At 42.5% G+C, this 15,906-nt stretch overlaps 2 protein-coding genes across 5 annotated transcripts in view; one reads left to right on the top strand and one right to left on the bottom strand.

Moving 5' to 3' along the window:
* Positions 1-620: 620 nt before the first annotated feature.
* On the bottom strand, positions 621-5,493 carry c15h16orf72 (chromosome 15 C16orf72 homolog). 2 transcript variants are annotated; one of them, XM_027156870.2, is made up of 4 exons: positions 5,123-5,491; positions 3,421-3,501; positions 2,949-3,215; positions 621-2,608 (listed from the first exon to the last, which is right to left on the bottom strand). In XM_027156870.2, the coding sequence occupies exons 1-4, from the start codon at positions 5,316-5,318 to the stop codon at positions 2,358-2,360; spliced, it is 795 nt and encodes a 264-aa protein (XP_027012671.1). In that variant the 5' UTR covers positions 5,319-5,491; the 3' UTR covers positions 621-2,357. The 2 variants fall into 2 exon arrangements, with proteins under 2 accessions (XP_027012671.1, XP_047656811.1); XM_047800855.1 differs by lacking the exon at positions 3,421-3,501 and having other exon boundaries at positions 5,123-5,493.
* A 2,364-nt stretch (positions 5,494-7,857) lies between these two features.
* usp7 (ubiquitin specific peptidase 7 (herpes virus-associated)) overlaps positions 7,858-15,906 on the top strand; it is an 18,023-nt gene continuing 9,974 nt past the window's right edge. For 2 of the 3 annotated variants that reach the window (XM_027156855.2, XM_027156851.2), the window contains exons 1-13: positions 7,858-8,825; positions 11,689-11,793; positions 13,041-13,239; positions 13,531-13,669; positions 13,757-13,845; positions 13,922-14,030; positions 14,285-14,415; positions 14,573-14,627; positions 14,728-14,808; positions 14,884-14,974; positions 15,138-15,220; positions 15,333-15,442; positions 15,855-15,906. The exon at positions 15,855-15,906 is cut by the window's right edge. In XM_027156855.2, the coding sequence (XP_027012656.1) occupies positions 8,738-8,825; positions 11,689-11,793; positions 13,041-13,239; positions 13,531-13,669; positions 13,757-13,845; positions 13,922-14,030; positions 14,285-14,415; positions 14,573-14,627; positions 14,728-14,808; positions 14,884-14,974; positions 15,138-15,220; positions 15,333-15,442; positions 15,855-15,906 (1,332 nt within the window). In that variant the 5' untranslated portion in view covers positions 7,858-8,737. Of the gene's footprint in view, positions 8,826-10,291; positions 10,317-11,688; positions 11,794-13,040; positions 13,240-13,530; positions 13,670-13,756; positions 13,846-13,921; positions 14,031-14,284; positions 14,416-14,572; positions 14,628-14,727; positions 14,809-14,883; positions 14,975-15,137; positions 15,221-15,332; positions 15,443-15,854 lie in introns of those variants that run through there. The other variant, XM_027156856.2, reaches the window with a different exon arrangement.

Below are 15,906 nucleotides of genomic sequence, written 5' to 3'. Positions count from 1 at the left end.
CACAATGCCTGGAAGCTGAAAACATCCCAGTTCTTGAATGAACAGCACACACCCCGGACACGTCACTGCACGTTTGGGATGCTCTGGATCGGCGAATACGACAGAGCGTTCCAGTTCCTTCTGATGTCCAGCAACTTCACACAGCCGTTAAAGAGAAGTGGAACCAACATTCTATGCGAAGGAGACGTGTTGCACTGCGTGAAGCAAATGGTGGTCACACCAGATACCTGCTGGGTTTGGGATGAACTGGAACTGGGGTGTCCTCAACATCCCAACATCAGAGTCTGATCTCACTGATGCTCTTGTAACCGAATGAACACAAAACCTTCCAGGCACAATTCAACATCTAACGGAAAACCTTACATTTGTAACCGTCAGGGGTGCACAAACTTTTGGCTACATGGTATTTTAACTCCTCTATCGTGAGAATGTCTGAAAACATCCCAGCAGTTATTATGAGTGATTTTTTTTTTTATTAGTATTAATGTTAAATATAAGACCTGATGTTTGTGTAGAGACTTTTTTTAAATCTACATGAATTCAGAAACGGACTCTTGGGATGAAAGAGTCGGCGAAGTTGATGACGATTAAAAAATAAAAAAAAAAAAACCCACAACACGTTACAAGATTTTTAGTTTTATTCCAGCAAATAATTTACTAACATTTCGGTGTCAGAATGCTGTAAACTTCACATTTTTTGAACATACGACTAAAAGTCAAACTGCGACCGAGTGGTTTACAGGAACGGCAGCGTTTTATTATTTATTTATTTATGTTTATTTTTTTTATTATTTTTTTTTTTAATGGAAAACGGAAGTAAAGTGTAAATAATGGATCCTGTGTTACCTGGGACAGGTAGTGTTTCCTAAAGTGTACTAAGGAAAGAGGAAGAGAAGAAGAAGAGGAAGAGGTCGTGTGGTTTGTTCAGGATCGAAACCTTTTTCTTAAACGACTTTTTCCCAACAGCGACGATTCAAACTGAATTCGTTTTTTTTTTTCTTAAACAAAACTTTTTTTCATAACCGCGTCGATCGACGTTTTATTTTCGTCTCGCGGTAAAAACCGACGTCGTTTCGGTCGGCCGATAAGACGGCATGTCGTGTGAAGCTAAAGACCTCGGGATGGACGACGTCTTCTTCGCCCCGGACCCTCGCTTTCGAGTCCACCATCAATAAAGTTCCCTGTTCCACATGATTTTGAAACAGTGACCCTTTTATTTATTGCACAAAAAAGATCTAAAGATGTACGAAAGCTTAAAAAAAAAAAGTGGAGCTCAAAGTTCGGTTCAGTTTTATTGCAGCTGGATCAGATCGGAAGAAGCAGCAGATTGAATTGAAATATTGCTCTTCATGCCGTCTCGGGGGAGGGGGAGGGGGTTGGGTAATAATAGGTACTAACCGGTACTGTACCTTTAAATACACATCTTTAACAACAGAAAAGTTGAACATCTTTTTTTTTTCTTCTTCTTTAATTTAAACACAAAACACGGCACTCTTTTACCCCCCCGAGAGACGGCATGTTGGGCAGAAATCGTAATAATGTCACGATTCGTGTGCGGCGAAAAAAGCGAGACGAAGGAAATATACATGTATATTAAATATATATTAAACGTGGCTTTTGTAAGGAATAAATCCTAGAAACTCGGGAGAGTTTCTGTGTGGATAAAGTGGCAACACTGCTTTATTTATATCTCTATATAATGCACAGTTACTGTGGTGTTGTGATGATGGCAGCTTGAGCCCTGATACTTTCACCCAGGAACACCCCTCGCCGTCCGTCCAAGGCGGCTTTCGCTTTCGCACATTTTTCTTTTTTTTTTTTATTTCTTTTTTTTTTACGTGCGTTTGATTTTAAGAAATATTTCCGACATGACGTCACAAATCTGCCATTTCCCCTCCCCTACGCACTGCATGGGGGTGGAGTCAGACCTGATCTAGCTCCTCCTACCCGGGCGTAGACAACGTCACGTACGAGGAGGAGTCGGATCGGGTGTAGCTCCACTCCCTGTGGTCGTCTGTATCTCCTTTCTTAAGGATTAAGGATCCTTTCGGTAAAATGTGCGTCACGTGCGAAAGCTAGCTGTTCGGCACTAAGTGAGCGTTTTTTGGGTGACGTCTCCCTTTGAGAATGCTCCGTGTTTTTTTTTTCTCCCCCTTTCTACGTATTAATCATCACGTGGCAAAAACAGTAAAATAACGTGAACGTCGAGGTACTAGAGCGTCTGCGTGTTTTACACGTTCGATGGCTTCCTTTCAAACTGGAACAGGAACATACTGAGGATTAAGTGGCTTTGTTATCGAGCAGCATGTGTATGTGTGTGTGTGTGCGTTTGTGTGTGTGTGTGTGCGTTCTCGAGCTCAGATCGTCCTGTTGCGTTTGTGGGTTGGCGAGTCTGTGATGACGTCGCTGCACTGGGCGCTCGTGCGCTTCCTGCCACCGCCGTTGTTCTCCAGGTGCAGCTCCATCTCCTCCGCTATAAACGTGTTCAAGTCGACGTCGTGGAGGCCGTTTCTCCTGCGGCCCGGGTTCGAGCCACCGCCGCTCACGTGAGTGGGAGAGCCCGGAGTGCCTGGACGGACACTGACTCCGGCCATCGCGCCGCTCAGACCTGCGACGCACACAAGAAAACACACAACGCACTTTTTCCCCACTTGTATTCTAAACACAGAATTTTTCAACCATAACTGCAGGATTCTGGACTGCGTTTGGTCAGAAGAGACCAAAAGGCGTCGATTTATTTCCTGTAGGCTTGTGAGTTAAAGACGACGAGTTTCACATTTGTTTTGTTCCGGAATGTTAAGTGTAAACGGTTAAAAAGTATGACGTGGTGTTTCATTAATAAAAACAACTCTGCACACCGATGCGGTCAGGGAGATATAACACACTTGGTGACGTGCTGCTCTAAGAGACCTCGAGGAAATTCTTTAGTGTTTTGCCGAATTATTTACCGTGCAATGCGATGGCTTCACGGAAAGGCTGCAGGTCTGTTTCTACAGAGGAGACTGAATCTGATGGAGGCGGCCAGCTGGGTGGGATTCTGGGTGTGGCTCTGGAGACCCTCGGGGGCGGAGCTTTACCACACAGGAAGCTGATCAGATCCTCCCTCCGGATGGTCCTTCGTCGCTTCTTTACCCAGGCCAACACTTCCTTGTTGCGTCTCTGCTGACCCGTCTGGATCCCGAGCTCGTAGCTCCTCTGATGTGCGTCCACGCTTTCTGTGAAAAACATTCAGAGAAGATCTAGACATCGTGAACGGACTGACGGTCTATATCTGTGTTGTTTGTTAGCACGGAGTCCATTTTTAAACTATAATAAAAAAAATAACCATGTCCTGAATTAGGTTTTAAAAATAAAAATTTCAGACTCAGTAGCTCTGGAGCCCCGAACGCTCGGTGTGAACAGGAGAAACGTTGGTCATACCTTTGTACAGATTGGTCACGGCTGTCGCTGCGTTCTGAAAAGGCACCCACAGGGACAGTCCTTGTTGATGGCTAACTCGATCTGAAAGACCAAAATAAATCTGAGATTTCCAAACGACAAACCCCCCCCCTAGAAAACACACAGACAGGAATGTGCTCCACAGCATTACAGCAAATTCTGGAAGGTTCTTCAACACAGTGAGCAAGCAGATCAAAACAGATCTAAAAACAACCAGGTCTAGTTATAGATCACCACTGGCCCCGACAACCAATCACAGATCACCACTGGCCCCGACAACTAATCACAGATCACCAGTGATCTTTAGAACCAATCACCAATCGATGTGTTTACGTGACCAACGAGCTGTTACCACAGAAACAATAACTCAAAGCTGCGGTTATAGAAAATACATCAACATCTTCTGAACGATCAGAACGCAGAAAAGAATCAAAAAAAGTGTCTCGACAGATCCGTCCATCTTTATGCAATACGCTTTGTTATGCAAATGAGCACGACGGTTTTATGAATATGCAGTGAGGTGACGTCATCTCACGACTTCCAGCCACTTTTGGAGCTTTCACTTTCTTCTAAAAAAATTAAAATAAAATAAAAATAAATAAAAGCATTGCTCAGGAAAACCTGGATTCTCAAAACATCAATGATATTAAAAGGTATAAAAAAAAATCATTATACCTTTCTGTTTGCTAATCCAGCTTTAAAGTGATTGAGCACAAACTGGGGGATGTTTTCATGCTACATTGCTGTCAGAATCAGACGCTTCTCTCAATTCACACGTCTACTGAGCTTCAGAAACACGTTTCTAACGACTGCTTAACGTTACTGCTTTGTTTAAAATACTAATAAAATTATACCTTAATGACGAGACTCACTTCCTCTGACTAGCAGGTTAAACATCACCGGCGTCCAAAACTAATGCGTCTAAAATTAGCTACAGAATTTATTTGGACACAATCCAGTCAAGAATAACTTCATATTAATTGCGTTTAATGTTTTTAATAACAATTTCAACCTGATTTCAACTTAAATGGATAAACAAAAAGCTAGCAAGAGTTCTAAAGAGCTAATAATGCTAATAATATTCTAAAGTGCTAATAATGCTAATAATGTTCTAAAGTGCTAATAATGCTAATAATGTTCTAAAGTGCTAATAACGCTAATAATGTTATAAAGTGCTAATAACGCTAATAATGTTATAAAGTGCTAATAACGCTAACAATGTTCTAAAGCGCTAATAACGCTAACAATGTTCTAAAGCGCTAATAACGCTAACAATGTTCTAAAGCGCTAATAACGCTAACAATGTTATAAAGTGCGAATAACGCTAACGATGTTCTAAAGTGCTAATGATGTTCGTGTAGATATCTATGATAATGTTCTAAAATGCTAATCAACATCAAGCTAGCTAACGTTAAATCTATAAAACAATGCTATCGGCTAACTATTATAGTATAGCAGTTGTTCTTTTCCCACCCGTACACACCAAAAATCCCGCCCCCTGATTATAATTGGCTATCCTTACGAATCTCAATGACTCCCAGCCAATAAGGGGCCACGACCCTTTTTTTGACGAACCTAAAAAAAAAAAAACTCGAATGACCCGGAATTCTCCGCAGAACGGGTGGGAAACGAAATAAAGCGCAGCTAGCAAAGTGTTCTGAGGAAGCAGACGGTCAATACGGACCTTTATAAACCTGCGCCACCGCCGTAGCCGAGTTCTGAAACATGTGCCATAGTTTCTCTCGGTTGTGGTCGACCTCCTCTTCGCTGGGCTCTTGTTGCTCGGCCTCGGCGAGGCACTGACTCTCCCAGTGTGAGAACCAATGCTCGGGTCCGTGCTCTTGGATCTCTGCCTCGTTGTCTTCCTTCCGATCCTCCATCGTGAAAACACTCGACAAGTCCACAATAAAGTTCGCTGTGTTAACACTCAGCTGTCTGGTGTCTAATGATTCTGAAATAAAGCGCTATGAGTCACTAAACAATGGGGTCTTTTCTCACCAACTGGCCTCAGCGACCAACTTCTTTGACGTGTTTAGGGTTATGAAGTGACTACGCTCACTTTGTCAAAAGAGAAATTCCCGCCCACAGGGACAAATCGACGATTTGATTGGCTGATTTTGCTCCGTCCGCGAACGCAAGGATCGATTTAAAATATTTCATTTGGCAGAGGAAACGTCAATCAAAACGCGAACTTGAAGCGTGTCACGTGGAATTAAAGGGCCAGTGCGTATTTTAAGGCGCTGAGTATAACATTGTGGATGACAAGGTCTTTTTTTTCAGTTATTTTTAGCAGTAGCAAGTTTTTGGTTTTTTTTACGTTTTACAAGATATTAAATATCAGAAATTGCAAACAGTGTATATGTTTTATGTCATAATCATGTTATCAGTAGTAACTTCTTTGCATTTAAATGTAAAATAATGTAAAAATGTTTCAGCTCTGACACTAATTTATTAATATAAGTGCCACAGATGGTATTATTGCAATAATTGCATTATGTATTTGGACAATAAATCTGAAAAGATAATTAAAAATATATATAATTTTTATAGAAAATACTTTACATCTTTGGAAAAGTTTTTTGTTTTTTTACACAAATATATTATTTATTGAACATTATTCATTATTCATCTATTCATCAGTCTGTCTATCTATGTCTATTTAATTAACTAAGTAACAAAAGTCCAATTACTTTGTATATCTTTAGGTATGATTATATAATAATAATAATAATAATAATAATAATAATAATAATAATAATAATAATTACTTAACTATATCAATATTTAAGTACACTATTATACTATAATTACATTGTTATCTAAAATAATATTTGTTGGTTTATATAATTAGGCTGTTTTTTATTATTATTATTATGTTTTTCTTGTTTTGTGTAAGGAGTGTATGAATAAAGTTAAGTGCAGTTACAGAAGCCTTTATCATACAGACACAGCTCACATAGTTGGCAGAAACAGATGATGCAACTTTTTTTACTAAATAATGCTTAAAGTTTATATATGTATGTATGTATATATATATGTATGTGTGTATGTATATATACATATATAGTTAAATAGATTGACATTGTTATCTAAAATAATATTTGTTGGTTTATATAATTAGTCTGTTTTTTTTATTATTATTATGTTTTTCTTGTTTTGTGTAAGGAGTGTATGAATAAAGTTAAGTGCAGTTACAGAAGCCTTTATCATACAGACACAGCTCACATAGTTGGCAGAAACAGATGATGCAACTTTTTTTACTAAATAATGCTTAAAGTTTATATATGTATGTATGTATATATATGTATGTGTGTATGTATATATACATATATAGTTAAATAGATTGACTTAGATATTTCAATAAACAGAATATAAATGTGTTTTTATACTCTCTTAAATCAATATGGGAATTTAACTGTGGTCTGTGGTTGATGCAGTCAACATCGACGGAAACAAGATGTTGAGCAGCTGGCTGTCTGGTGCAATCACAACAACCTTGTGCTGAACATGCTCAAAACAGTGGAGATGATTGTGTACTGGAGAAACCCACCAGCCCTTCTCTTATTCACCATCATGGACAGCACTGTGGCTGTAGTGGAGTCATTCAACTTTTTGGGATCCACCATCTCCCAGGACATGTCGTGGGACACTCACATTGACTCTATTGTGAAAAAAAGGCCCAGCAGAAGGTTGTACTTCCTTCATCAACTGAAAAAGTTCAACCTGAAGATGACAGAGTTTTACTCGGCTGTTATTGAGTCGGTTCTGTGCTCTTCTATAACTGTTTGGTTTGGTTTTGGGTCTGCGAGCAAATCAGGTTTAAGGAGACTGCAGCGGACATGTACAATACTCTAGAGTGAATAAACAGGCAGGTAACATGATTACAGCCCCCTCACACCATGACCACAACCTGTTTGTACTTCTCTCTTCAGGAAGACACTACAGATCTCTGTGCACTACAAACATCTAGGCACAAAAATGTCATAATAAATGCCCCCCACCCCATGTCATGTATCCTGGTTTAAACAGCTAATACAGGGATTATAACCTGTGTGCAGTAATTCATTCTCCATCTCTAATTACTGCCTCTTTCTCATGCACTGTGTCAACATGTAAATCCTTACTATTTAAATGTTTACTGTTCTCATGTTAGATACGTAGATATGTATGTACCAAGAGAACGTTCTAAAACCTACAACAAATTCCTTGTGTGTCGGTTGAATAAAGCTGATTCTGATTCTATCTGAACTAGAACACAGTGTGGGGAGAATCTCAAATCCCTGCGCGCTCCCTGTACTGGCGCCCTGTCTAGTGCTGAATAGCGTTGTGTCTCGCGCTGACCAAGTGCACTAGCTGTTTAACGGGAAGTGTGTTTGTAATCGAGCCCGCGCGAGTGTTTAGATCCCCGTGCGGATGTGACATTTCAGAGAGGAGCGCGACCGCCATTTTGAGTCTTAGCTCTTGCTGCACATCAGGAACCAAACGGGAGCCGTGAGTGTGAGAGAGGTGGTGAGTCGCTGTAGCCGTGACCGGGCAAAAACACAGAGAGAAATACACACGCTGTAGTTTTAGTTAGAAAACCTATGAAGTGCACCTTGTAGTGAAAGGTTTGTGTTCACCTTCTGTGCGCTAACGTCCGAAGAGCAGCGCGAGCGTCTTTTGTCGGTTTAAACTTTAAATGAGTGCGGATTTAATTTAACAATCCGGTTTGAATGGATTGCATTTTTCGCCGCTCCCCCCTAGAAGAGGGACAATCGGAGGAGCACACGGACTGGGAATATTGCGAGGGAAGTTAAACATTTCCTCACAAATCGCATGACTCGCTTGTTATTGTTTTTTTTTTTTTTTTGGTGTATTAACGTTTATGCTAGTTTACGCTAACTAGCATCGGCTAGCGATATACAGGCTATTTGTTTTCTCTTGAAAACGGTTTGTTATTTTTTCTTTTATAATTTGGGCCTCGTTGTTGTTGTTATTGTTATTATTTGTGCAGACTGTTTAAGAGTTTAAGCTCGCACTGTGTGGCCGCTCGCTCAGTCTGCCATTAAAAGGCGCCGAGATTGGGCGAATAGCGAGCAAGTACGTCCGCGTTTCTCTGCCCGCGCCCCCGCCGGCCTCCCTCCCTCATTCCACGGCGCCGACCTCAGGAAAGACCGAGGTCGCGTCAGAACAGGCCCGGTTCGACCCGTGCAGCCCCGCTCCTTACCCGCATCCTCAGACTCCGTTCGCTACGGATCCCAACCCGGACAAGGGCGTGGGAACTCAAGACGACGACGGCAGCAACCGTGGTATCACAAACATGAACCATCACCACCATCAAACGCAGCAGCAGCAACAGAAAGCCGGCGAGCAGCAGCTCAGCGAGCCCGAGGACATGGAGATGGAAGGTAGAAATCATAAAAACTACCGGACATTCTGCTGCTTTAATTGATTTTATATCGCATCTTTTTGTTTGTTTGGTCGAACCTACGCACATAACCCGTTAAATGTTTTGTAAACATTGGTGTTCCGTGGCTAGCTGCTGGCTAATCTGTTAGCTGTGACGATAGCTAGTATGTTTTGACCTGATTAGCTATTAGCGCTAGATTTGTACTTAGTTTACATCTTACATCATATCTGGACTGAAATTGATTATTATCATCGATTTAACCAACGATTAATTGTACAAAACCCAAAGGGTTGGATAGATTCCGGGGGGACGACGACATTAGTTAATCATTAGTCTGGCATATTAGTTAGCATAGCAGCACATTTAACGTGATCTACTCTCTGTAGGGGACCCATATAAACACTTTATAGCGTATAATAATTAAAGCGTAACTTTGTGGTGTATAATAATGCAAAAACCAACACTCGTGCTAGATTTATAACTGTTTCTACTAAGTCTATATTTTATTTTAATCTGTTTAAAGTACGTATAAAGCTAACGCTAGCCCCGGGCTACATCAACAAACGTGGTGCTAAGCGAAGTTAGCGAGAACGAACACAGTTCCAGGGCGACTCACACGTATTTGTGATTTTATATTTAATCTATGACATACTGGTGAACTTCACTGAAACCTGCACACACGTCTGGTGTTAAGTGTTAATCGTGTTATTGGTGTATTTTATTAGCAGGCCTGTGAGGAACTCTTGAGATTCTTGAGAAGCAAAGAGAGCCGAATGAATGAAAGCTAAAGTAAATGATTGTACTTCAACATGGACGAGTGAATTACCTGCAGATTATTTTTCTTCTTATTTATCATCATAATGAATTATTTGATAGTTTTTGCGACTAGGAGATGAGGAAACCAGGCCGGCTGATGTGCTGTGTAGTTTTACAGGTTTGAGCTGTGAATTAAACTATTCAACAACGTCATTAAGACATAAAGAACAGGAGAAAATAAATAGTATATAATCCAGTTCATGTTTATAACCAGCTGTGGTCATATTATGCTATCGGTGCTTTCCCTTTGCTAACGTTTAGTATGATTTTGTTTTAATATACTAACCAAACTCGCTTTAAAAATAATATGAATACACTTTTATATTTTATTCACGTTATGATGTTTTTAATACGCACTTTATAATCGCTCGTGTTATTTCTACTTCGCCGTATGTCAAGCTTACGAGCAGAGCAAGGGGGAGTGTTTCTGGCGTTTTTATTCCAAGATGGCGGACTGTACTTTCTCCCCATCCGTTCTCCGTCAAATCCCGCCCCCTTTCGATTAGGATTGGCTGTTTCTTTTTCTCGTCTGCTCCACGATTTGCTGATTTGCAACTGCTGGGCGCAACATGATGAAGCAGCCAATCACAGAGGACTGTTAAATACGGGTGGGGAAAAGTAACGGGTTTTTTCCAACGATCAATTAAGCAACGCGAGGCCCGTGTCTGCACCGGTGCGTCGGTTTGTTTATACGCTTTTGAGTGCACAGGAAGACGACGCAGTAACAAGTAACACGTTCTCGGTATTATCGCGAACAAAGATTGCGTGCGTTACGCCATAAAGCGGCAGTCAGTGTTTGTGAATAATGTGTGTAGCGGGGACAAAATAACAGCAGTGATGTTAGCTTGGTGTCGCGCGAGTCATGGCGGAGGTGTAGAGAGAGAGGGGGAGGAGGTGTAGAGAGAGATAGGAGGTAGAGAGAAGGAGAGACGGAGAGAGAGAGGGAGGAGGTGTAGCGAGCGGATCAACTCCGAAATGCACCACAGATAAGAGGAAGGCACGTCGGTGTCCGTTTATATAACGTTTATAATCTTTTTATAAGCAGATTAAATGGTGTGATGTTAGCTGATGGGGCTAATGCTAATAATGATGCTGCGGCAAGGCCATGGCGCGTCACACACACACACACGCAGCTGTAGCGCCATTTGTAACGCGTACAGCCTTAAAAACATTCACGATTCTCCTGATGGTTTCTTACATTTGTCCTTTTTCAGCAGCGTCACCGCCAGGCGTGTATAAGGGCAGGTAGTTGTTTTTGTCCTGCACCATGCAGGGGGATGGGGGCGTTTCTCCTGCCCGTGTTTACAGGTTTAAATTACAGGCTTCCCCGTGACTTATTTATATCATTTAAACTCTGAGTAACTTTAACATAAAACCCAGACCGAAACCTCGCTGTGTGTGATGTTCGTTTGCACCACAACACTGATCGGTCCTGCACTCTGATTGGTCAGGTGTTGATTAGTTTCCTATATCAGCAACCCGAAGTAGCGGCTCGCTCACCGTCGTGTCGACTAAAGAAGGAGTCTCCAGTGTCGCACGTAAAGCTGTGAAGTTTTCAGCATTTTCAACGTAAAGATTTCCGCTTGAGTTAGAAACGGACAGGTCGTTCTTTAATGAGGTGAAACGGTGCCCTGGTGTAAGAGGAACAACATACGTCAAGACTTTTAGATCCGTGTGATAAGCTTTCTACAATCCTGCACAAAAAGGGGTTACGTCCGTTAAAGCGTTTAACAAAGTTTGTATTAATAAATGTCCGATCGAAAGCATGAAGTATTAATATCGTGACGTCTGTACTGATCTCAGAAAAGTGCATCATGATGTAACGTGTCAGGATTTGTAATGTATTGCCATATTGTCCTGTGATGTTGATGTAAACGCCGGTCTGATTTCCTGTCTGATTTCCTCATGTCACGAGCTGTGAGAATTGTTGTTGTGTCAGATGTGTGAAATGAAATATAATTGCTCTCCTCCTTGTTTGTTTGTTTTTTTTTCTTCTTCGGTCACACACCTGACGTTTTTTTTCCCCCGTTCTGACTCTCCCTCAGCCGGTGACACGGATGATCCCCCAAGAATCCCTCAAAATCCGGTCATCAACGGGAATGTGGCAATGGCAGACGGTCACAACAACACAGAAGAAGACATGGAGGACGGTGAGCACAGATTTTTAAAAAGCTCTCACGTTTCTCTTCGCTTCGTGTCTATAATTAACGATCGATCTTCAAGGGCCAGGATGTTTGTCAGCGGTTACCGAAGTAGGTTTAAAAACCCGTGCAGACGCCTGACTGATACGTTTTCGCGAAACGCTTTTTTTTTATAAATAGCCGGAGTGTAAAGGAGGACGACACGGCGGCCCGCTATTACTTCTGCTTAAGTCATCAGACGGCTCGTGAAAACAGAACATCTCAGTCGTGCATCTCATCCAGGGAATAGAGCGAGGGTCGACTCTCAACACCACGACGACCTGTAATAAAGCTTTATCACGGCTCGATTCACGAATATTTAATGACTAAAATAATTAAATCTAATCCTTAACTAAATATCAGTCAGAAAATAAAGACAAGCTTTTTTTCTTAGGTTTCTTATTTTGAAATGGAAACCAAATGAATGTACACGGTGTTAAACTTGACATTACGTGGACGACGTGACCACCGTGTTTGTCACAACGGTGGTGTGTTTATTATAGATCACCTTCTGAAGACCGAGCTCCGTGTTGTAAGTTAGTTACACGACCGCAGCTCTCAGCTAGAGCGGGCGAGAAAGAGGCCGAGAAACCCGGCGTTTTAACCAGCTTGGAGCTCGATGTCTGTCTGGACATTTACATTTCAGTAATTTTTAATAGTTAATATTAATTTCAGTACTTTTTGATCGTTTACTTTTACGACCCACTGAACCTGTAGTACAACTTTTTTGTTAAATGTTAAACATCTAGTTTTGTTGGAAAATCAGTTTATGGTTCGTTATGTAAATAAAGGGAGTCTTTTCAGAGGGAATCTCTGAAAAGCCTCGTTTAGATCGGATTTGTCCGCGTCGTGGGCGTCCATGTGCAGTTTTATTTTTTTTTCTCTTCTCACGCCCTCCACGTTTCCTCGGTGATCTGGACATCAACTACATGACGCAGGAGTTTCTAGTGGGTTGTAGCAGATGTTTGTGAGACACTGGCTTATAGTGTACAATAAATACAGTCTCAAATGATGTAACTGTTTGTTTTTTTACTAAATGTGTGTTTTTATTTTTTATTTTTCCTGGATTTTCTGTCCTTACAGAAACTTTACACTTTACCTTTACTTTAGTAAATGACACGTCGTTCTCTCTATACACTGATAACCCCACCCCCCGGTTCTGACGACAAGCCACCGAGCGTTCGTAACGATCTATAACCCTTTCCTGAACTCCGCAGATACGAGCTGGCGTTCCGAGGCCACGTTCCGCTTCGTGGTGGAGCGCTTCAGCCGACTCAGCGAGTCGGTGCTCAGCCCGTCGTGTTTCGTAAGGAACCTGCCTTGGAAGATCATGGTCATGCCTCGCTTCTATCCCGACCGGCCTCACCAGAAGAGCGTTGGCTTCTTCCTGCAGTGCAACGCCGAGTCCGACTCCACGTAAGTCATCACAGGCTCGTAAGTTACAGAAAGTCATACGGCGTGTAAACGCTGCCGCCGATGAAGCATTAAAATGCTGAAGCGGTATCAGGAACCGGCACAAATCTAATTCTAAAGCACTTTGGGGAAAGTACGAGTCCAAGTTTACACTAAATGCCCGAGTCTATAGACTCAGCAAAGTCCTGAGTCTGACACAGAATTCTTATTTTATTTAATTTTTTTATTATGGGGTGTCACTTTTTTTTTTATTTCGCAGCCTTGCGTATCAATTTCGTTTCATCTCGTTCTCAGGTCATGGTCATGTCATGCTCAAGCCATGCTGAAAATCATCAACTACAAGGACGACGAGAAGTCGTTCAGCCGGCGCATAAGCCACCTGTTCTTCCACAAAGAAAACGACTGGGGTTTCTCCAACTTCATGTCATGGAGCGTAAGTAAACCGTCGTCGCTACATAGTCCCTTTTTAGCTCACGGCCGCTGTAGCGAGCCTCAAGAGACGTGCGTTTGTGCTTTTTAGGACGTCACCGACCCGGAGAGAGGCTTCGTAGAAGACGACAAGGTCACGTTCGAAGTGTCCGTCCAGGCTGACGCTCCTCACGGCGTGGCGTAAGTGAGCTCTGTCGTAGACATCTGACGTTTACGTCGCGTTGCGTAATAACGATGAGCTAAACTCTATCTATAGGTGGGATTCGAAGAAGCATACAGGATACGTAGGATTAAAGAACCAAGGAGCCACGTGCTACATGAACAGCCTGCTGCAGACACTGTTTTTCACCAACCAGCTCCGGAGGGTAAGAAACAAATCGTCTTTTTACAGAAAACGAAAAGGATCAGCGCCGGGTGCGATTAAAGGGGCCCAAGCACTTAGGCGGCACCATTTTGTGGCTTTGTTTGTGTTTATCACGACGCTCTGAACTGGTGTCATTCGGTCTCCGCTTGGTGCAAAGGATCATGGGAAAGGCGAATCGTTATCGACAGTGAGCTCTATAACGATTAGCTCCATAATTTGTTCACGAAAAGCGTTTCTGGGTTTGTTTCATCCTAGGCGGTTTACATGATGCCCACCGAGGGAGACGACTCCTCCAAAAGTGTCCCCCTGGCATTGCAGAGGGTCTTCTACGAACTCCAGCACAGCGATAAACCCGTCGGCACCAAGAAGCTGACCAAGTCTTTTGGGTAGGAGGAACTTTGCTCTGTATTCTCTACAAGAAAGGGAAAGAAAATTATAATTCCCTTAGTAATAAAGGCAGCGTCGATGTTTTGTGATGACTTTCCGACACCCAATGTGTGTTATAAAATATTTATATTGCATACGTGTGTGTGTGTTGGTCAGGTGGGAGACGTTGGACAGTTTCATGCAGCACGACGTCCAGGAGCTGTGCAGAGTGGTGAGTTTCAGAACCATGAGATTTTAACACCGAATCAGAATCGGCGTAATCGGAAGCTTAAGGTGCGTCTCTTTTTTTTTTTTTTCTTTTTTTTTTTCAGCTTTTGGACAACGTCGAGAACAAGATGAAGGGGACGTGTGTGGAAGGAACCATCCCGAAGCTCTTCAGGGGCAAGATGGTGGTAAGCCGACTCCCATTCATTCACTATATTATAAATTCATCAGGATTTGCTAAACGCGGCTGTATTTATCTGCAGTCCTACATCCAGTGTAAGCACGTGGATTACAGATCTGAGCGAATAGAGGATTACTACGACATCCAGCTCAGCATAAAGGGAAAGAAAAACAGTGAGTAGTTTGGTTTTTGTTTGTTTTTATTCGGACCGCATCTATATTAACGTTATTGACTTTTAAAAGAACACGTGGTTGTTTATTTATTTTTAAACGTGAGCGGTGGTAACTAGCTACAGCCGTTCTGACGTGTCCGGTTGTCTCCACTTCTCCTCCTCAGTCTTCGAGTCGTTTAAAGATTACGTGGCAGTGGAGCAGCTCGACGGGGATAACAAGTACGATGCAGGGGAGCACGGCCTACAGGTGCGCGTCTCTCAGCGACACGCCGTTAAACCGCCCACGATAAACACGCTCACGCTTTCAGCTCGTCACGATCCTGACCGGTGCTGCTGCTTTTTTTTTCTCTTCTTCCCAGGAAGCCGAGAAGGGCGTGAAGTTCCTGACTTTTCCTCCCATCCTGCACTTACAGCTCATGAGGTTCATGTACGACCCCCAAACCGACCAAAATATTAAGATCAACGACAGGTAAGAACCGCACAAGGAATAAATGTGGAATAAAAACACAGGTAGACGAATATACAAGCTAAATCCTTAGCCGTTAAAGCTCGAGATCGAGTCGGCAGCGAGATAATCAGATTTCCGTTTGCGGTCTCTAGTGGCTACGAGTTGGGACCCAAACCAGCACACGGAGCGAGCGCCGGAGTTCTTTCCTGCACGAGATCGAATCCTGCAGATTATCGTTGCTATGTATAAGTGCATGTCATGCAAAGAGCCTGGTTCGCTCTCAAAATAATCCCGCGAGCAACTCATCTTAAGCACCCGTCCTTGACTCGGTAGTTCCCAGTCGCCGTAGGCTTCGTGTCCTTCGTTGATTTGAGTCCCCTGTGTGTGTGTGTGTGTGTGTGTGTGTGTTGATGATTTAATGTCCCATCCTCAGGTTTGAGTTTCCCGATCAGTTACCGCTGGACGAGTTCCTGCAGAAGCCGGAT

This window comes from Tachysurus fulvidraco, chromosome 15, assembly GCF_022655615.1.
Source record: "Tachysurus fulvidraco isolate hzauxx_2018 chromosome 15, HZAU_PFXX_2.0, whole genome shotgun sequence".
Taxonomy (NCBI): Eukaryota; Metazoa; Chordata; class Actinopteri; order Siluriformes; family Bagridae; genus Tachysurus; species Tachysurus fulvidraco.
The sequence above is the reverse complement of the archived record's forward strand: the minus strand, read 5'-3'. Positions and strand labels throughout refer to the sequence as shown.